The sequence below is a fragment of the Oryzias latipes genome, chromosome 21 (genome assembly GCF_053564925.1).
Source record: "Oryzias latipes strain Hd-rR chromosome 21, Olatipes_Hd-rR_3.1".
Lineage (NCBI taxonomy): Eukaryota > Metazoa > Chordata > Actinopteri > Beloniformes > Adrianichthyidae > Oryzias > Oryzias latipes.
In genome coordinates, this window is record NC_136257.1 from 14,088,861 (window position 1) to 14,111,292 (window position 22,432).

General features: G+C 41.2%; 1 protein-coding gene across 2 annotated transcripts; it reads left to right on the plus strand.

The window, feature by feature from the left end:
• Positions 1–10,834: 10,834 nt before the first annotated feature.
• Positions 10,835–19,335, plus strand: nyx (nyctalopin). 2 transcript variants are annotated; one of them, XM_004081634.5, is made up of 5 exons: positions 10,835–10,946; positions 11,855–11,919; positions 13,486–13,772; positions 15,106–15,410; positions 17,538–19,335. In XM_004081634.5, the coding sequence occupies exons 2-5, from the start codon at positions 11,898–11,900 to the stop codon at positions 18,355–18,357; spliced, it is 1,434 nt and encodes a 477-aa protein (XP_004081682.1). In that variant the 5' UTR covers positions 10,835–10,946; positions 11,855–11,897; the 3' UTR covers positions 18,358–19,335. The 2 variants fall into 2 exon arrangements, with proteins under 2 accessions (XP_004081682.1, XP_078795671.1); XM_078939545.1 differs by lacking the exon at positions 10,835–10,946 and having other exon boundaries at positions 11,820–11,919.
• The last annotated feature ends 3,097 nt before the right edge of the window (positions 19,336–22,432 follow it).

The following is a 22,432-nucleotide window of genomic DNA, read 5'->3' on the forward strand; positions in this document are numbered from 1 at the left end:
TAATTAAACACTGCACAGGACTAAAGACTTTTCATTTATTTATTTAGTCATCTATGTTGAGTAACAACTCTTTGAGAGATGATAAAGTAAAGAATAAGTAATGACTAAACATTTAGTAAAAAATAAAGTATATTACAGTTTTTCTCAATTGCTAAAACGCTGAACCAAGTGCTCAGTTGCCAGAACCCACTGAACGAATCACTCGTTCTTTTGGCAAAACCAGAAGCACTTCTCATCTGTTTAGACACAACTTGCCAACACATTTTCATTGTGATGAACCCATGCTGCATGAATGGTGTGCCCAGGTGACAAAAGTCAAACACAAACTAAGCCAAACAATCACAAGAGTGGCTAATGGTGTGAGAAAACAAATACCCCTTGTGCTATCTTAGATGACTCCACCCTTAAATTGACGTGTTCTCTCTACCATGACAAAGGTGGTTATGTGGAAAGATTTCATGTAATCCATGGACACCAGTGAAGATCACAAATCATTGAAGAAAAAAGGTTCAGCGCACTGCTCTAGAGGAAGATCAGCACAATTATTGTAAGCATTTTTGCAGCTTCGGTGGCAACGCCTATTCACTCATTTCTGTTGCTTTTGGCTTTGCATTATGGGTAAAAATTCCCTGAGTTGACTTTGTTCGATAAAATCCCAAACTATATTTACAACATTACATTTTACCAGTAAACCACTTTCTCTTTACCTAAAAATGACATAAAAAAGGAATGCATTAAAAAAACAGGAATACATACATATTTTTAAAAAATTAACTGAACAGACTGTAAAAAGCAGTACGGTAATAGATTACTTAACAGATCCTTTTTTCTGTAACTAAATAGGCATTACTAATGAATTTTGAGTTACATTTTTCCCATTGCTTGTCCAGTAACTTGTGTTTTGCAACAGATTTACTGCCCAAAATTAAGTATTAACCATTGTGCTATCTTAGATGACCCCACTCTTACTTTGACGTGTTCTCTCTACCATGACAAAGGTGGATAAAGGTGGTTAGATTTCATGTAATCCATGGACACCAGTGAAGATCACAAATCATTGAAGAAAAAAGGTTCAGCGCACTGTGTAGTGGGTCTAGATGACCCAACTCCCAATGTTAAAGTGCCTAGGATAGCACAAGGCTCAAAAGCCAAAAGTGCTCAAAACAAAACAACACATTTGATCTGCATATCTCATATGAAAATCAGAGAAACAATCTTCTATAACGTGTCTTAATTTTTATGGCCCGCAGCGGCAGTCACTGACTGCAAGGACCATATTGTTTTCGCCACGAGGGTCAAACAATCAAAATGCTTCAAAACGCCAAAAAAAAACATGTCAGAAGTCGTCAAAAGCCCAAAACGACATGATAAATGTGTAGCAAAGCAAAAAATACACTCACACACACACATCACCACAAAAGCGTCCACATTGTCATAGCAAAAATGACGAAAAAACACAAAAAAAGTTCAATAAGCCCTAAAAGGAAATGTATAAGCCCAAAAAGACATGACCAGTACATAGTAAAAGAAAAGCTGCATTGAAAGACATTGCCATCTCAACCACAAATAGGATTTTGGTCTGATGATGTAATCTGTGGTTACATCATTAGCTCTTTTATGAGACATCATATGACATCATATGATATCATCCTGAAATATCATGCTGATATATCAGGATGATATCATATGATATCATGCTGATTACATCAATATGATATCAGCATGATGTCATTTGATGCCATCATACAAGAGCCGATTGGTGTGACCACAGATTACATCATCAGACCAAAATCTATATATACCGGTAGGAGTCAGGTTAGTGTTTATTCTGGTCTTTCTTAGTAAAGAGTGATCACGTTTGAAACCTTTACGTTTTCAAAAACTCAATTCAATAACTAGAGTATTTTTACCAAGCAGACTATTTTTAGCTCTCATCAAATTTCAACTAAAATGGATTGCATCACAAATGACCAACCGGAAAAATGTTCCCTTTGGAAACTTCTTCACACAAAAGAAGTTTCTTCTTTTAAACTGAATCAGATCAGATCCATTCTGCGTCGAGTGGCAACTGCTTTTCAGGACCCTCAATACGCTGATGGAATTCTGACGCCAGAAAGAATTCAGGTGGTTGTTAAAAGAAACCAGAGACAACAGGTCATTTCTACTAAATTTAGTGGAGTTGAGAATCTTCCTCTGGATTCATGCCAACATTTCAGGTGGTACATGGCCCCAGAGACACTTCTTGGTTTAGAGACCACTGAAAAATCCCATGTCTGGTCCCTTGCTTGCATTGTTGCTGAGATGTTCCTTGGCTCTCCTTTCTACACTGCCAATAGTGATTTTGAGATGATCAGGAACATAACAAAAACTCATGGCCGCTTTCCAGACCATCTCTTAAATGCTGGATCCAAAACCAAAGACTTTTACTTCAAAACCTTGAAAAAGCAGTGGCTTCTGAGGACACCAAAAGAAGATAGAAACAGGATCCTTAAAGATGTCAGCTGTGTTTCAGCAGATGACTTCAGAAAACACCAACAGAAGTCGGGAATCTGTTCAGAGACCAAACAGATGAAACTGGAACAATTTATTGATCTGTTCAAGAGAATGCAGTTATTGGATCCTGCAAACCGTATTGCTCTTCATCAGGTGCTTCAACATCCATTTGTAGCAGGTAACACGGATCTCCCAAGAAGCTCTGTAGGAAATGTTACCAGTTTTACTGGCCAGCAAAATCTGTCTTCATCAGAAAAGATAAAAGAGAAAGACACACCATGCCAGTCTGGTAAAGAAAGAAAACTGCCTACGGTCTGGATCATGGGATCAGAATATTACATCAACGGAGCACAAAAAACAGCAAATGAATGCTATGGAGAAAACTTTGGACTCGATTCAAAAATAAATTGGATTGGAAAAGTAAACATGCGCTGGAGGGATGTCTTCGATCATTTCAAAAGTGAGGTTTCCCAACAAAGGAGTATACCAGACATTTTAATTCTCCATGTTGGCAGCAACGACTTGGGGAACACAAATGTGTCTGATCTTCTCTGTCAAATGGTGAAGGACTTGAAATGGCTGCATGACAATTTTCCCACAATGAAAATTGGGTATTCCTTCATAACTCCAACGTCAATACGGGGAACAGAGAAAATAGATAACGACAGGATCAGGATCAACAAAACAATTCAATCCAGCGTCGAATTATTCAATGGCTTTGTGATAGAGCATCCAAGACTGATACCATTTAGCCATCTGTTTAAATCGAATGGAATACATTTCACCATAGAAGGATTTGAAATGTTTGTAAGCTCTATCTATGACAGGCTTGAGCAAATTCTCAACTCGACCTTTTCAGGAGGCCAACCTCAGTCAACCTCAGTCCCACACATCCTTCCAAAGGTGCAGGTACCAACACCAGAGAAAGAAACCCCTTCAAAAGAGTTTGTCAATGGAATGTCTGCAACAGTGAGACAGCTGGAAATGGAGACATCCTTGCCAAAGCACAAAAAGTGTAATCTGAAAAGGAAACACATTTCAGAATCAGACTCAGAAAGCTACTTACCTGCACCAAAGATAATTAGAAAGATTTGTCTGAAATTCACAACAGAAAATGCACAGTCACCACCTGAGGATGAACACTGGCCTAACAAGAAAAAGCCTTTACTGAAGAGAAAAAGAAGTTCAGAGGAACCCCCTTCCCCAGTAAAAAAGATCAAGCTAATCTATGAAAATGTCTCTGAGGATGAACTGGGTTTTGAAAGTCCTTTTGCCAGTTCACCAGAAACTGTGATCCAACCTGAGGAGATGGAAGAGGACACATGTAGCATTACATCGGACAGCTCACCAACAACCCAAACACATCATTTAATAGGAGCACCTGATGTCTGGATCGTTGGCTCACAATACATTTCCAATGCAAAGCATGCAGCGGTTGATGAGTCCTTTGGAAAAAGCCTTCATTCCAACTCCAATGTTAAGTGGATTGGAAGTAAACACTCGGCCTGGAAGGACATTGTTAAAGCAGTCCATCAAACAATCTCTAAGGAAAGTGGTCCCCCTGAAGTTTTGGTCATTCATACTGAAGGTGAGGAATTAGGAACAATTCCTCCAGCGGTGATTGCAAGTCAGATGGCAGAAGACCTGAGGGTTCTAAAAGAAAAGTATCCTCAAATGAATGTAGCTTTATCCCTCATCATCCCAAGAAGACATTGGAGATTTGGAAATCCTGCTCATATGAATAAACTCCGGACCTCTGTCAACAAAATGATCAAGGAGTATACTGACCTGTTCGATGTGGTGGTTGAACATGAAAATTTGGTTCCAGCTGAACAGAACATCTATCTACCTGATGGAGTAAATTTAACCAAAAGAGGGAGTCAGGTATTTTTAAATAACATTTGGACTGCCATCAAGACATTACTCCCAGAAGAACAACCAGACTTGATCACTTCTTTTCTTGATGATTTTAGTGAGAGGGATTTTCTAAATTGGGTGAACCAAATGATCACAGGAGATTAAATGATGAGTTTATGTAATCTGAATTTTTTTTCGTGTGGGTTATTATTTCTTTATCGTAAGGACCTGTTTGTTTGGATTAAAAATGACCTATGCTTTAGGTTCACAATGTTTGGGTTTTCTTGTAGCACTTTAGTTTAATGGGGATTCTGGAAGTGACTTAATTGTCTTTTGTATAGTAAAAAAAAAAATAGTTAGATTAAGTTTATAGGTTAATAACTTTTTTTTATTCTATTCTGTGAAATTTTTATCTTGTGTGAAAATAAAAATTGGGAGTTGTCCCCCACACACATACTTTGTAAATTCTTAAATTTTTATTTATGTTATTGTTTTGTGTAAATATTTTATTCTGGAAAAAGACAAGGTTTTGTTCGGGGGGGGGGTTGTTCATGAACTCTGCCCTCCCCCTAGACACACACTTTGTACATCTGTAAATTCCTTTTTTCTGTAAAACCTTCACTTTGGAAAAAAAAAGACAAAAAATATACTTTAGGGGGGTTTCTTTGTAAATTCTTAGGTTTTCTTTTATTCTTTTCTGTAAAACCTTTACTTTGAAAAAAAACTTTGGGGGGTTTTCTCCAGGTACTCTGGTTACCCCCCCATGCTTTGTAAATTCTTAGGTTTTCTTTTATTCTTTTCTGTAAAACCTTTACTTTGAAATAAAAATTGGGGGGTTTTCTCCAGGTACTCTGGTTACCCCCCCATGCTTTGTAAATTCTTAGGTTTTCTTTTATTCTTTTCTGTAAAACCTTTACTTTGAAAAAAAATTGGGGGGTTTTCTCCAGGTACTCTGGTTACCCCCCCCCCCCATGCTTTGTAAATTATTAGGTTTTCTTTTATTCTTTTCTGTAAAACCTTTACTTTGAAAAAAAAAATGGGGGGGGGGTTCTCCAGGGACTCTGGTTACCCCCCCATGCTTTGTAAATTCTTAGGTTTTCTTTTATTCTTTTCTGTAAAACCTTTACTTTGAAAAAAAAAATTGGGGGGTTTTCTCCAGGTACTCTGGTTACCCCCCCATGTTTTGTAAATTCTTAGGTTTTCTTTTATTCTTTTCTGTAAGACCTTTACTTTGAAAAAAAAACGTTAGGGGGGTTTCTTTGTAAATTCTTAGGTTTTCTTTTATCCTTTTCTTTAAAACCTTTACTTTGGAATTTTTTTTATAAAAAATTAAAAAACTTTAGTGGGTTTTCACCAGGGACTCCTGTCCCCCCCACATTCAATTCTTAGGCTTTCTTTTGTGTTCCTTTAAAAATATCCTCTTTCCTTGTAAATGTATATTTTTTTGTAAAATCTTTGGTTTCTTTTACTGTATTTTCAGTTTCAGTTTCCTTATTTCAAACACAAATGAAAAAGTTAACACAGTAGTTTAAAAAAAGACAGAAAACAATAAAGTGGGCTTGAAAAGGAGTTGGTTGAAGAGAAATCTTGTCTGATCCCACCACTTGTTTTACAACACCTGATGATGCATCTATTTCTATTTACAGATATTTACAGAACATTCACATTACATTCTGCATGCCAACTTTTTCTTTTATTAATCATATCTTGCTCCATAAAGTTCTATTAGTGAATTCTTCTAGTTTTTTTTTAATACATGTACATTTTTGCTTTGTTTTAAACCTTCATCCAATCCGTTCCATAAATCCACACCACAATTTGATAAACACATTTTGTTTTTTAGTACAAATTCACTGCTTTTTGAAATTCAGTTGGTTTCTTAGATCGTAACTCCCGTCTCTGACTCTGAACATTTGCTGTATGTTTATTGGAAGTAAGTTGCTTCTGGCTTTATACACGATAAGTGCTGTTTACAGTTTCACTAGTTCCCATAATTTCAATAAACCCAACTTTAAAAACAATACATTTGTATGTGTCCCATAATCCACTCCATGAACTATTTGAATGGATTTTTTTGTAAGATGTACAAACACTCTAGATTTGTTTTATAAGTATTTTAACAAGCATGTGATACAAAAACAGGTTATGTGTGATAGTTTTTAAAGTTAATAGACTAACAATTATTCCAAATGTATTAGATCATTTAAAGTTGCATACCGGTTGGACTGCAGGTTTTGCTTTACCTTCCATGTTCAGTCAAAAAAACAAAGGCACTGGTAGATGGTACTCTGGCTTCAGCTAGACGGGGTTCAACTCCCTGCAGTGTCCTTGAAAATTCTTTGACTTTGACATGAAACATCAAAGTAAATAGTATTCCAAAAAAGATTATTCTAAAGTTTTAAAGATTATTCTAAAGTTTTAAAGATTATTCTATGTTGATAAAGAATAGTTTAGGAATTAATTAACCCTTTTGCTATCCTAGGCATTTTTACATTGGGAGTTGAGTCATCTAGACCCACTAGACAGTGCTCTGAACCTTTTTTCTTCAATGATTTGTGATCTTCACTGGTGTCCATGGATAACATGAAATCTTTCCACCTTTATCCACCTTTGTCATGGTAGGGAGAACACATCAATGTAAGGGTGGGGTTGATATAGCAATAGGACATGTATGTCATGTAAATGTTTTCTTTTTTTCTCAATTGGTTGCATTGGTTTTGTATTATGATGGTTCCAAACAGTGTTGCCAGATAGTGTCAGTTTTCCAGCCCAAAAGTCATCTGAAAAACCGCCAGACGTAGCAAAAAACTGCCCACCCTTTTATGACCGCGGGTTGGGGGGCATTGAAGTGCGGTGAGGTTGATGGCTGGTGAGGCACTGACTCCTCTGGAGTCAGATTTACAATTAGGTGTTAGAGAAAAGAAGAGCACAGATAGACAGCAAGTGGGATTGGGGGTGTTGGGGGTGGGGGTGTTAGAGGGGTTACTGATGAACCTGACTGCAGTGGGAGCTGTTTATGAAGTGGAAAGGCTGGACTGACCTGAGAACAGCTCCTTGGAGGATTTTCAAGTTCTTACTGATGAGCTTTTTCATCCCTCTGATGACCATGGGGCACAGACTCTGGGAGGGGGGAAAGAGCTAGGGGGAGTTCCAGGGCCAAGGGAGAGATTTATTTTACCACCATGTCACACTTTATGGGCCAAACCTCACAAGACGGCCTCAAATGTTACTCTCCTCTAGAGCAGTGATCCCCAACCTTTTTATCGCCTTGACCCGGTATGACGTCACAAAAAGTTTTCACTGACCAATCTTTTTTTTCTTTTTTCAATAAACTTTATTGCACATTTTTCAATTTAACGGACCGGTCTTTAAAATGTCGACGGAGGATTACTGTAGCAACGCCACGCAGAAGGAGGAACAGAAACGTGACAACACAAACCCCAAGCTTTAATTTTGACACGCATGGATACAACATCGCACAGGAGTCATCATCCTCTCCCCTTGCCACACTCATGGTGCAAAAAAGAAGTACTGTCTATTAAATGTAGATTTCTTTTTTTGGAAGTTGACGGTTCCTCTTCTGTCTTCTGGCTGGGCCTTTTCCCCCTGGCAAAAAAACTTTCTAAAGATGTTTGTTTTTTACTCTTTTTGCTAGTTCCTGGGTTTTATTTTATTTTATTTCACATTGATCGTTTGATTGACAGATTCCCCCAAATTTGCTTTCAGATGGTAAGGGGTGTGGCCTTCCAAAAACCTCACTACTGATTGGCCAGAGTGATTGCCATAGAAACGTTGACTTAGACCGATTCAGTCTGCTTACTGATGATAATTTGCTGTTTCATTTCTCACATGCGATCAATGGAAACACTCCACGGTGAATGATATTACATTTGGTTATTCATTTCACTTTCAAAATGACATAAAATGTGTTTTTTTTACAGGCAAATATCTGCAGTCAGAAACCATAAGCGAGTGTTGTGTTTGTGTTGTGTTACGGTGATGTTGTCCTCTTTACCCAGGCTCAGCAGGTGAAAAAAAATGGACTTTCCATTTTCTCATCTAAGCTTCAGCAGACGGGAACATGGAAGCCGCTCCTTATTACACAAATTTTGGTACTTGAGTCACAATGACCACAACATGTAATTCGTTCACCAACCTTCAGAACCAATTCTGCTAAACTACAAGCACGGCTCCTGCTTTACACTCAAATTACAAATCTAAACCACCACACAATATTCTATGCTTTTGGCACAGTTTTCAAGCAGAAAATATCTTGTTTTCCCACTGCCATTCAAATATGCCCACTGACTCACCACAAGGGCAAACACCCTCCACACAGTTTTACAGTAAACACTCAGAGCATTAGCATGAAAGGACAAAAGGTGTTCTATTCTGTTTTGGAGCAATGGATGCCAACATTGGGAACAGAGGCAGAGCCAGAGGAGTGATAGTAATAGGAAGAAGACGAAGAAGGCCAAGGACCGTGATCTCTGATGACATCTGAACCACTTTGGTTGATCATGTGGTCAACAATGGTCTAACAATGAGGGAGGCTGCGGGAAGAGTACAGCCAAATTTGAGCAGGTACACAGTAGCATCCATCATCCAGACTTTCCAAAGTGAGAAGAGATGTTTATCTCCCTCCATATTCTCCATTCCTCAATCCTATTTTTTTTCTGCTTGGAGATGGAAAATGTATGACCAAAATCCACAAGCGCGTGTACCTCTTCTCCAAGCTGAGGACGCACATGAAGATCTAGCAGCTGATGCTTTTCATGGCTGGATTCCTCATGCTAGGTGATATTTTCCCCCCTGCTTGGCCAGGGAAAACATTGCTTGTGAAGACCGTAACATGCAGCATAGTTTTTTATTCGCTTTTTTCCTGTAACTGTATCCAGTAAATTCTTTTGCTGTTTGCTGTTATCTAACGTATGTGCAATGTTTTTGTGGGAAAAGTCAAATAAACTTCTACCATGTATTTGTGTGTTCATTCAGTATGAAAATAATATTATCAAATATCTTAAAACACATTTAACCCTTGTGCTATCTTAGATGACCCCAATGGTAAAGTGCCTAGGATAACACAAGGGTTAAGTATAGACTGTCTGTTGTAAGTGTAACAAGTATTATTTTCCCTTCATCATAGTGTTCTACATTGAGCACATCAGTGTTCAGCTGGTTCTTATACATGCTGATCCCTTGTGCTATGTTAGACGACCCCACCCTAACATTGACATTTTCTCCCTACCATGACAAAGGTGGATAAAGGTGGAAAGATTTCATGTAATCCATGGACACCAGTGAAGATCACAAATCATTGAAGAAAAAAGGTTCAGCGCACTGTCTAGTGGGTCTAGATGACCCAACTCCCAACGTTAAAGTGCCTAGGATAGCACAAGGGTTTCAGTGCCTGGGATAGCACAAGGGTTACTCATATGATGGTATGTGTGTATCATTTGAAAACACAATCCCATTTGGAGAGGACATAACATTGTTTTGAATGTAAAGTTTCATTATGCAGGAGAATTGAAGGTGTTTTTTTTTGGGATATGTGTGTAAAGTTGTGAGAATGAGGCATGCTTTCAGAAAGGTGTAAATGATTTAGAAAAAAAAAAAAAGGTTACCTGTTTTCATGAACAGCATCTCTGAATGTGACCTGCTATTAGCTTTTAGCTTGATTACAAATGTCACTTTTAATGAGATTTGAGTCTTCCTGGAACAAAACCCAGAAATTGTGTCACCTCAGCTTTAATGGTTCGTGTTGTGTGTCTGACCCAGATTTGTGCTTCTCTTTCCACTCACCCAGATGTACTGGAGACGGGGGGCATGCAGAGAGGAGAAACCTCTGGAAAACAGAAACCCTGACCTCCTGTTTTTTGGCCCAACTGATGGTCTCTGCTTTCACCATCTGCAGATGCTCTTTAGAACGGGAAAGAAACTCAGCTGGTTTCATCTTCCTGTTTCATTAGAAGTGGACTTTACCACGTTTTCAGGGGTTTTCCCATGATACTTTCAAGAGGTTACATGATCCTTTGTGTGCTTAAGCACCAAGCAGGTGACACCTACCACAGCTCTGTAGTACCATTCCTGTGTGGTGTTGAGAATGAACATAAAGTGGGGTCAGCTCCTCACACACCAAACCTTATTTAATCAATGGGATCGATCGCCTCTGTCCCCAGATCAGGCCTCTTACAGTCTGCTGATCCTCTAATCCACCTCAACATTTGCATTTCTGACCATTTAAAATCCAACTTCATGCTCTGTAAGTGTGCTGCATTGTGTAAGTCACTCCTCTGCACTCTGAGAGCCTGGCTTCACTCCCGTAATCCCGCCATCCGCCCAGCCCCGGCTCCATCACTCCTTCCAACGCCACATCAGGGGGATTTGAGGGCCATTAAGAGATGGCTTTTGATGTGTTTGTGTGTCCAACCATAAACACACACACACACAGAAGCTGGGAGGGTGAATGTGAGAACACACCAACACATCGGGTGGAGCAGAGCCACATGCCAGGCAGAAGGACGGGACGGGCGTGATGGACGTGTGCATTTGGAAGGTCAATTTTACGATACATGGATGTTTGGAAAGACCTGCAGGTACGTCCGTCTGGCCTCCATACACCTTCATGTCTGAGCAGCAGCTGCTCACACGCTGACCAAACTGTGTGTGGCGGATTTTACTGCCTCACGTCATTTGGTTTGACGACTGGAGAAAGATGAATTGTTTTCTATTTATTTAATGACAAACAGGAGCCTCAGCGGTGCGATAAACAGAGACATGAGACTGACACCTCCTCATTCTGGTCACCAGCAGTATGCAGTGGGAAGCAGCATCTGTGGAATGGTGTTTCATTCTTCCAGCAGAATTTATCAGCTAACGTCTCAGTCTCTCTGGCTCCAATGGGTGGTCAAGCCAGTCCAGGAAGTGCTGAGTGAAGCTGGCATCAGGACTGGAACACTCCATTCTCTCTTCTGATGAACCTGCACTGTAGGGACGATCTTTGAGTTCTGACTGGGAATGGCTTAAGATCACCTCCAAATCACCAGTTAGGTGATGCTGCCCCATCCCATCACTCTAAGTTTTTGAGAAAATAATTCGTAAAGCAGGACAAGTGAACATTTACTTAAAGTGAGATCATTTTGCAAAGTTCCATCTCAGTGAAATGTTGTCAGTCAGTGTCTTGTATAAAACAATACGAGTGAATTAGACCAGAAAGGACAAAAATAGATGAGTAGATGAGTTATTGCTGTGAAGAAAAGATTTATGGATTCTTTTTCTTACGTTTTAAAGCTTTTTCTTTACAAAGCAGACACCATGTGAGGGTGAAACAAGCAGGTCTGACAACGATTCAAGGTCTTTCTGCTCAGCAGCATTCTTATTCCAGACAAATAACGTCATTTGCTTCTGCCTTGTGATGATTGAATGCCAACATTTTTCCAGACAGTGCTCCGATCCTTTTTTTTTTTTTACAGATGTTGCAACTGCTGGTTTTGTGCCATTTCAGATCTCCCTTAATCCTGGCATGTCCCAGATGAGAGACTGCAGTAATGACTGTCATCACGTTTACTGGTCAGTCCCCCCCCCACACACACACAAAAAACACTATTATTTGTTGCCTCTGCGCATCAGAAATTGAAGACACTTTGAGACTCCATTCCTTACCTTTTGCACAGAGAGTGACGGATCAGCCTAAACAGGACAGGTGGAGCTAAGTGAACAAGGCTGAGCTCAAATCCAAGGTGTGGACAATACCTATTGTTGTGAGGCTTATGCCAGATGTAGGCTGGCCTGCGTTTTAACCCTTGTGCTATCATAGGCACTTTAACATTGGGAGTTGGGTCATCTAGACCCAGTAGACAGTGCACTGAACCTTTTTTCTTCAATGATTTGTGATCTTCACTGGTGTCCATGGATTACATGAAATCTTTCCACCTTTATCCACCTTTGTCATGGTAGGGAGAACACGTCAGTGTAAGGGTGGGGTCATCTAAGATAGCACAAGGGTTAAGCACACCATGGTACCCCAGCAGCTGACAGCAGGCGGTTTAACCTTTAGACTGTCCAAAGAACCTGTTCCTGCCAAGAACTGCAAGTTCAACATTGCTGGGAGTAAACAACATAGATGCATGTTGTTTATGCCTGTTGTTATTTGTTTTTTGGGATTAAGTGCATCTTGTATTTTCAGGAGAAAATGTCAGAAAAAAATCATTTATGACTGCAAAACAACATGGCTAAGATCTCATACTCATTTATCAAAAATCTGATGAGGCCTCACTCAAAAGTCAGGTTTTGGATTATCAAAATAAAAGGATGACAGTAGACTGTAGACAAAGAGCAGCTGCAGATGTGAGTCAGAAGATTTCTGACAGACAGTAAACTGTTGAACCTGATTCTTTCAAAGTACCGGAACACATAAAAAAGGTGAAGCTTAGTCCCTTCATATAACGCCTTTCAATGGTTGCTGGACAGAAAATATAGTTCTTTTTTAAGAAAATCCCTGAAACTGTTCATTTGTAGTTTTTATTCTAGTGGTGTTAATACAGTGAGGCATTAAGTTTTTTTCAGTCACAGATTCTGTAAGTTGATCCATTTACATAGATGAGTTTGGTCTGTAAAAAAAAGTGACAGACAGAAAGAAAGAGAATCCAGGGAATCCCACTGATTGATTTAGAAATGATGATGCAGTAAATAAAAAAAGAACAAAACTTCACCTGAGCTCTTTGACTCTGTCATCAACAACAGAGGTCAAAGGTTTCCTGTAGGTCCTCAGTAGGTCTGCTCTGTAGCTGCTGTTTTGGTCCAGGAAACTTGGAGAAAAATAGCTGACACTCTCCTAGGATCAGATTTATTTCTGATACAAAGATTTCTTCTTCCAGCAGCGAAGAGAAAGCTGGATCCATTTGATGAATTCACTTTCAGTCATTTGATAAACACAAACATTCAAACTGAGTCCACATCTGCTTCAGAACCAGCAGCTTGCTTTGTAATCAGTCTTTGAAGGTTTCCACGGCAACACACTCATAACGTTTGGATGCCCACTGGTAGACTATATAAATAAAATGAAATCTGTTGGATCATCAATTTTTGCGCCGCAGCCTGAGACTGTCTTCTAGCTTGATTGTGTCCTCCTTTCAGTCTCTGTGCTGTGCCTGCTGCCACCGGCAGTTCTGGCCCGCTGGGCCTGTGTTCGGGCCTGCCCCCCATCCTGCAGCTGCACCGCCGAGAAGAGCTGCAGCGTGCTCTGCGACCGCTCGGGCCTGGCCGAGCTGCCCAAAGAGTTTCCCTGTGAGGCTTCGGCCATTAACCTGGAGAAGAACAGCCTGAAGTTCCTGTCTGAACGGGCCTTCGGAACCCTGCCCTCTCTGAAGATGCTCACTCTGGACCACAACAACATCTCCTTCATCACTCCAGGAGCCTTCAAGGTCAGCTGGGTCTTTGGTTTGCTCTGGCACAAACAGTTCCGATAAAGAGGAAGATCAGTCTTGGTTGGCGTCCTTGCGGATGCTTTGTTAATAAAAACATTCCAGGTTTACTCACATCCCCATGAAGCTGCTCTATAATGTTCGGCATCTTGGGCATTACTTGTGTTTAGAATACTTTGCAATCCAAAAAACAACAGTAAGGACGCTTCATGTGTAGGTCAGTCTTAATCTTCCATAAAGGTAGATTATTTTATTTTATGATAAGGCATTGAAATGTTCAACTGTACAGTTTCCGTCTTGAAGTTATTGAAATCGTAGGCGGCATGCTTTGGCCCACAGCCCCCACCCTTGTGGGCTCCTTTTGACCCGCCTCCACAGCCCTCACTCCACCCCTCTGCCTCTGCCACCCTGGTCAGAGCTGCATGGGTCCAATTCATGAAAAAACAACACTTTTTTCAAAATGGCGGCTTTTCTGTTGGTTTCATCTCCATAGCAACCATTATATTTCTATGTCACCTGGGAGGGATGAACCGATGTATGTACGTTTTAGAAGAATCGGCAAAAGTAAACTTTTGGATTTCCTTGGCAACAGAGGTTTTGTTCAAATCGTAACCCTTGTGACATCCTAGGCACTTTGACGTTGGGAGTTGGGTCATCTAGACCCACTAGACAGTGCTCTGAACCTTTTTTCTTCAATGATTTGCGATCTTCACTTGTGTCCATGGATTACATGAAATCTTTCCACCTTTATCATGGTAGGGAGAACACGTCAATGTAAGAGTGGGGTCATCTAAGACAGCACAAGGGTTAAACCAACATTTTTCCCAATTAGTTTCATGATGATGCTTGAGGAATTAGAAGGTGATAGGTCATAATCCCTAGGAGGAGTTGACATTTGTAGCTGGTACTAAAGGTGATATTTTTTGAAGATTCAAGCCTCTTCTCAAGGTCAAAGGTCAACAGAGCTTCAGTTGAGGTTATAGACTTAACCTGGTGGCATGTGGTACGTTTTGTGAAGTTCACTCTTACAAAAAAAGTTATCATCCCATTTTGTGGAAAAATGTAAATAGCAGCAAATATTCCTTCTAATAAAGCCACAAAATGGCTGTCAAGCTGTAGGTCCTTTGTCCATCCCATAATAATTTCCAAACTTCCTTTAGGTAACCTAGACACGTGTGCTTAGGTTTAGTTGGTGTATTTGGACTTTTTGGCTCCCTTTTTTAGGATCAGCTGTTTCCTGTTTGTGGAGATCCTGTCTGATTTGACAGGATGGAAGAAAACAACTTTTGGAGCAACTCAGTGGGAAAAGTGTTTACTGAACTCTGTCCTGCAGGGTCTCTCCAACTTGGTGGAGCTAAAAATGGCGCACAACGAGTACATTAGCTACCTTCACACGCGGACGTTCACGGGGCTGAAGAAGCTGCTGCGGCTGGACGTGTCAGACTGCAACCTGTTCAGCATCCCCGACCGCATCTTCCTGGAGCAAACAGCGCTGAAGGAGCTGCTGTGCTTTCAGAACAACTTTAGGAGGATCCCGGGAGCCCTCAGAGGCATGGAGAACCTCACCCACATCTACCTGGAGAGGAACAAGATTGAAGCCGTGGCATACAACTCCCTGCTGGGCCTGGGGAGTCTCAAGTAAGTCTGCTGTGGGCGGGGCCATGTCATGCCACTGCGTGTTACTTCACCAAAAGTGGGGGTTTGTGTGTAGACGAAACACTTCAGCTGGAGTTGTTCCTCAGTGAGGTCTTCGTCGCCGTTTTACAGAATGTCCCACCTCAGAAACAATCCTGTTTTAGAAAAGACTCTTTATCCGCCTTTTTCAAAATTTTTAGAGGGTTTTTCTGCTTCATGAAGGTCTGAACTTGACTCCGTCATTAAACTACAGCCTAAAGGAGGTCAGTGATGAAAGTATCCAGACCTCAGCACTCCCTTCTTCTGGAGCTTTTCATTTTCCTGAAACCAGGAGTCTGCAAACTGAGGGTTCGTAGTAAAAACCATTTGGACAGATTCTTGGGCGCCATTTACCTCAGAAAACCAGCTGGAGGTCAGAAAGCACAGCCAGAATTAAGGGACACTGTAGTGGGAAGCAGAAACTCTTTTTTAAAAAACAAATGCAAGGATTGTAAATGTGCTCTATGGTTAAAAAAAATAATAGCTTGATTTGCATCATTTCTGCCTCAGATGCACCAAACAGTCAAATAAACCATTTTTTTTCTTCACTGCTGACATCACACTACACTATATTACACAACACAGGGTGTCTTTTATTTCTAAAGGAATTCTGTCAAAATTATACACTATTTCAGATTTTGAAAAAAAGCTATTTTTTTCTTTAAATTCATCTTTTATTTATGCCAAAAAACTTGATTTTTTTAAAAATATTTATCGTAAAGGTAACAATAACAGATACAAAGTCGTGCCTAAAGGGTTTGGGTTGTTGTCAGTGGCTCTTCAGCTGTTGAGGGTTGCAGACCCCTGCCCTAAACCAAAGGAACCTCTTCCTGCTCTTCAAGCATCCGTCGGATACTTGGTCTGCAGTTAGAAAACCGTCTTTGCTGCACATTAGTGATGCAGAAGTGAATGTTTATCCAGCCTGTAACTGGAGCAGTGATCATCTTAAAGCAGAAACTGAAAGTGACAGCTGCCACTCAACTCTCTGTCCTCGACTCTCCTGCGTCTCCTCAATCTTTGTTCTTCCTAAAGAAACAACAACAAACAGCTGCTTGGAGCTGCCTATTCATTTCTTAAAAGGTCTAGATTTTAGGTTTGATTTTGATAAAAAAAATGGTTTATTTCAAGCACTCAAAGCAGAAAAGATAAAGACAAGACAACCAAAATGTACAGTGGTGGACAAAATTGTTGTTACCCTTCAGTTAAAGAAAGAAGGTCCACAATGCTGAATGAAATGTCTTGAAACGTTCAAAAGTAACAATAAATTAAAATTGATTGAAAATTAAATAATCAAAATCAGCCATTACTTTTGAGCTGTTGATTAACAGAATTATTAAAAAAAAAAAAACTAACCATCAATTTTGTCCACCACTGTATATCTATGCAAAGATATAACCAGCTTTAGTCATAAAAATTGGTTGCAAAATACACATCTATTCATATTACTCGTAAACATAGTGAAACATTTACGGTTTTGCATACAGTTCATGACACAACATGAAACTATTACAAACTAAAAGGACAAATGTTTTCATATTTGAGTAAAGAAGTCAAGTTTTGCTTTGCTTGAAACTGTGGTTGTCATTATTTGGAAAAGTCTTGTTAGTTGGTGAGCATCTGCAGCTGGGAGGCTCCACATCTGGATCCCTGTTGGGAGAATAAAAACCATCAGTGTGTCGCATTTTCACGATGATTTTAGGTCATCAAGCACCACAGCTAAACTAGAAACAAAGACTTCTCCAGTCATGGGCAAAATAATAATAAAAAAAGTGAAATTAAGTCTTTAATTAAGGACTTAAAACTGAAACAAGGTCCCACAGCATTGCTCTCCCGTCACTATGGAAACTTTTTTTTTGGTTGAGTACGGGGTTAACAACCCTTTCCTTAAGAAAATGCTTTTATGATTCTCCCCGTTTTAACCAGCTTTCTAGCAGACGGGAAAGGGAGAATTCTAAAACAGACCAGGCTCTGTTGGTCAGAAACAGGTTTGTAGTTGAGTCTTTTTAAATTTGACACTTTCGTAGCTCTAAAAGCAGAAACAAGGAAACAAAAGTAAAAACTCCAGGATGTGAAAATCCAGTTTCTTTCCAGGTACCTGAACCTCCAGGAGAACCGGATCAACGTCATCCATGACAATGCCTTCCAGGACCTCATTCGTCTGGAGAACTTCTACCTGAACGACAACCTGCTGTCCGATCTGCCCAGGTCCGCCTTCAGAGGCCTCAGCCGCCTCAAGATGCTGAACCTGGGGGGGAACCAGCTGATCAATGTGTCCAAAACCTGGTTAAGTGACCTGGTTGAGTTGGAGGTTCTGTACCTGGACAGGAACCAGCTGCAGAACATCGAGGAAGGCACCTTTGAGAATCTGACCAGCCTGATCACCCTCCACCTGAACAGCAACAACCTGACCACCCTCCCCTTCAGTGTCTTCCAGCCCATCTACTTCCTGGGCCACCTGTACCTCTTCAGGAACCCCTGGGAGTGCGACTGCTCCCTGGAGTGGCTGAAGGACTGGATGGAGAACTACAAGCTGGTGCGGGACATCCCCTGCGCCTCGCCGTCCTCCGTGGCAGGGCTGGATCTGAGTCAAGTGGTCTTCGCCAACATGAACGGTACTTGTGTGGACCCGACGGACCTCAACCTGACCACGGCTTCCTCAGACTTCATCCCCACCACGGAGAACCGCTTCAACAGCCTCATCTCCAAGCTGCTCCAGCAGGAGCTGCGGGAGGAGACGGGCAACAGCACGGACGGCCTCCGCAACGGGACGCTGATGGAGTCGGAGGAGGGGCAGCTCTCCGCAGGGGCGGGAGGGCAAGGCGCCCAGAGGAAGCAGCTGCTGCTGTGCTGGGCTGTGGCCTGGCTCCTCTTTGGTTTGGCTGGCCTCTCAGACGACCTTCCCTGCACATGAGAGCTGCTCTGACCAGGGAAGAGTTTTTTGGGCCTAGTTGCATGTCAGAGCGGCAAACACAGGCGTGAGGAAGGGCGTCCGTGCTGTGGCAGTGCTGCACCGTCACATGGGATTCATGTGTTTACAAGTGCTACACGAGTTCCAGCAGAGCCGGTTTCAGGTGAAAGGCACACAGACGTCCTCATTTCCTGCCAAAGGCTCTGTTTGGATCGTGTCGTATTAGTTTTCTACTCCTGCATGTCAGCTGCATTCATTCACATCTGTGTGTAAAGTTGAAGGAGATGAGCGATCTCCCAAACAGACCTTCTCGCCGCGCTTCATTCTGCAGCTTTTCCAATAAATGCATTCATATTCTTCTGGCGTGCAGCTCTGGGTCGCTGCTGCTGGCGTTTGCCACCACGTGACGGAGGCTTTGGCCTCAAGTGGACGTCCTGTTCTGGAGCATCCGACGTGCAACAGCAAGAAGCAGTTGATGGACGGACGGCGGGGGGAGATTTCCACACTAGATGTGTGCTCATGTGGGGGCTTTCATTTGCAGCTTGGTGTCCCAGGCCGTTGGTCCGCTTCTTCTCAGAAATAAAGAGACGTCTGCTGGCGATGCGCCCGCTCAGTCACTCGTTCAGCCACAGTTGAAGAGTTGACCGCTTTCCGAGGTGAGCTCGCATTAATCCCTCAGCCATTACTGCTGGATTATAGGCCGGTACTTAGATTACTGAGGGGGCAGCACACTCTCATGCAGCTGTTTGTGTCCTGGAGTGCAGATGAAATGTAACAGAGACTCAAACAGCAGCTCTGGGCAGTTTCTTTTGATGGCTTTTTCATTCGTTTCTACAAAAGAATTTTAAAAAATTCATTTTTAACCACCATCAGCTTTATTTCCAAGCAAAGAAATTTGTATTGAAATGTTTTCTTTTCAAGAATTTTCAAGTAAAATCTGAATAAAAAAAGCATTAAATGTTTGAAAGAGAGACAGAAAAATCTGAACTTTTTAATAGAAAATGTAATTGTGTTTTATTCTGGACTGCAATGATCACATCGGTTTTGTAATCCTTCTTTCTTTCTTTGCCTTTAAGTAAAAAATACTTACAAAAAGAAATCAATTCGCAGATATATAGTACCTAGAGTGAAAATACATTTTTGGCATAAATACCCCCCCCTCCAAAAAAAAAAAAAAAAAAAAAAAGAGATCACAGCAGGAGAAACAGTCAAAAACATCGGGCTTAAAAATAAATGTTAAAATTCACAAATGAAATCCATACTCGCGTGTCAGGGATATCCAAAGGAAGCTTTTAAATTATTATAGGATGGATCTATGGCTTGGCTTGACAGACATTTTGTGGCAAAGTATGAAATCTGACGATTTTCACATTTACCCACACGATCGAGTGATCTTCACAAAATTTCACACAAGCCACCAGGTTGAGTCTACAACAAACAACTGAAGTTTCATTGACCTTTGACCTCAGGATCAGGTTATCATCTTGAAAAAAAAAATCCCCTTTACTACGAGCTACAAATGTAAACTTGGCTCTATTGGGATTTGAATTGATCACATCCTAACTCCTCATTAGGAAGATATTTGGGGGAAAAAGTGTTAGAATTAGAAGTTTTGAACGGTGTTAGCACAGCGAGCTCTCAAAAGTGGCATTCCCCTGTTAATCGCACTTTTTTTTTACCAGAATATTGCAAAAAAAATGTTATATATTACTCATTGAATCAAGCTGAACTAAATAATATAACATGTGCTATGACTTTATTAGGAATGTGGGCGTGGTTAGCAAAAAAAACCTCAGTTGCCAGGGAAAAAAGATTTACTTCTGCAGATTCTTCTAAAAAAGACACAAGGAGAAAAAAGGAGAAAGAACCAACAGAAAAGCAACCATTTAAAATGAATTTTGTCCCATGCCACTCTAATCAGGGTAGCAGGGGCAGAGGTGAAAGTGAGGGGTGGGTAACAGCCGCTCAGCCAGTGAGGACGGGGCCCCAAGGGCTGGGGTGGGTAGCACCAGTAGGCCGCACAACGCCGCTCGTGGCTTTATTTAGTGTTATACCATGGTCCGGGTGAATACTGGATTCTGATTGGCTGCTTGGTGTGCATTAAAAAGTGATAAACCATAGGATAACCGCACGGTGGAAAAAGAAGTTCCGGTCACCTATCTTAAATGTTTTGTATCACTGCGCCCGCCTCTTTAAAATAACCTTTTGCTTAATCATCTGGAAAAAAACAAGAGGTGAACTTTCTCTCTGAATTGATGCTTCATTCAACCCATCGAAAAGATCAGCATTTATATATCGCTTTTTATCGCTGAATCTTGACTGCAGCGGTGGTGCGGCACAACACGGACTATTTGTTACGTGCGCCGCACCACATATAAAATAGTTGGCTTTTTGTGAGAAAAGCTATCCAAATTGGAAGAAAAACAATAATTAAAGACTAGAAACTGGTTAATATGTATTGCTTTTGTAAGTGACCATGGTATGAGCGGGTTAATGGCCTTCGAAATGAGCATTATTACTTTTCAACGCCCTTCGTCGGACGGTTCAGGCTTCCACGGTGTGCGTTAAAAAGTGATAATGCACACTTTGTCTGCCATTAACCCTTACTTACTTACTCCTGTTGAAATTTTGCAATGAAGGACCTAAATTTCTGGCGAGCAGCAGCACCACCTTCTTTCTTCGCCTCACCCCTGTTTTTTTCTAGCAGCAAGTATTTCTAAATGTATCTATGAATACTGAAGAATTTGGGGCTAAAAGAAGAAAAAACCTTTAAACATGCTGTGTCATTTGGTGCGACCTTGTTACATACAGACAATGACCTGACCGTAATCATACATCAGCCTTTGTGCTGGAATAATGTGGATTTGTTCAGATATTTAAAGTCTTCGTCCCATACGGGGAAAACAAACTGTGCCGCACTCTCTCAGATTGTGGGGGATTATGCAGGAGCAGTAACTGTGGCGTTCAGGGTCCAGTTTGCTCTAATCACTCACTTGCATTGATTGAAATGGCTGGCGGAGGCGAACTGAGTACGCATTCACCTGGAACATGTAAGCCACGGGACTGGGTCACCGTGTTTCCAGACACTGGGACTCTCCAGCAGAACTCAGGATCAACTGTCTAAAACGTTCTGAAAGCCAGGACTTTGGATTTATTCTACAAATGTGTAGTTGTTTGTTTGTTTTGGTGGATGATTAATTCCCTCCCCCTGGCGTTCCAAAACAAGAAATACCTGCTGGCTTCAAGAAGGCAAAAACCCATAGACTTTCTATAGAGGAATTAACAGCTATTCCTCACTCATTGCATTGGTCAGAATAAGCATTCTTGCCTTTGGGCATCCTATGGGCGCCTGCACGCGGTCAGTAAGGAGCCACTACTGCACCTTACCAATGACTAGAGTAAGGACAATGTACGACTGCATCACTCGTGTGTCAGAAGCGCGTGGAACTTACATTATCCTTACAAACACTTCACAATACATTTACCACTGGCACAACAATGGTACGAGCTCAGTTGGCTGGGTGTAGGACTGTCATGCAGGAAACCTGGGTTAGCTTCCCTGGGCGTGCTGATCTTTGTGTAATGACCCTTGTGCTGCTATCTGGGGCTCTGTCCGAATTCCCACCCCAACCCCTACATAGCGCACTATATATCATTTTTTAGTAGTCAGGGTGGGAATGCGGACAGAGCCTGAGTCTCCATGAGCTTTGATGATTAAAGGGTTGTGACAGATGGTGTAAAAGCCAAACCGCCAATACGAAACCACCTGTGCGAATCACTGCCAAATCATTGGCTGTGGCGACCCCCGCCATTACTTACATTTACATGTAAACGTCTGTGCTTTAGAGCACACCCATGTGAAGAAATGGTTTCCTGTCCATGAATCGATTATGGACACCCCTATCCCTCCAAATGCCCCTACAATGGGAGGGGTAGGGGAAGAATTCAGCCTAAAATAAATAAGATGCAACAATGAAAAAGAAAACTAAGTGAACGGTGGCAGTAAAGTTTTGCTATCCTGTAGTCCTGTTGTTTCAGACATGACCATAAAAACACTTCAATCCACTTCTGACTCTGA

Bases quoted from the DNA above. Each gene is read 5' to 3' on its own strand.
- nyx (XM_004081634.5), top strand. From the start codon at position 11,898: ATGACTGTCATCACGTTTACTG. The intron at 11,920-13,485 runs GTCAGTCCCCCC...TCCTCCTTTCAG, and splicing joins GACTGTCATCACGTTTACTG to TCTCTGTGCTGTGCCTGCTG. The intron at 15,411-17,537 runs GTAAGTCTGCTG...GTTTCTTTCCAG, and splicing joins CTGGGCCTGGGGAGTCTCAA to GTACCTGAACCTCCAGGAGA.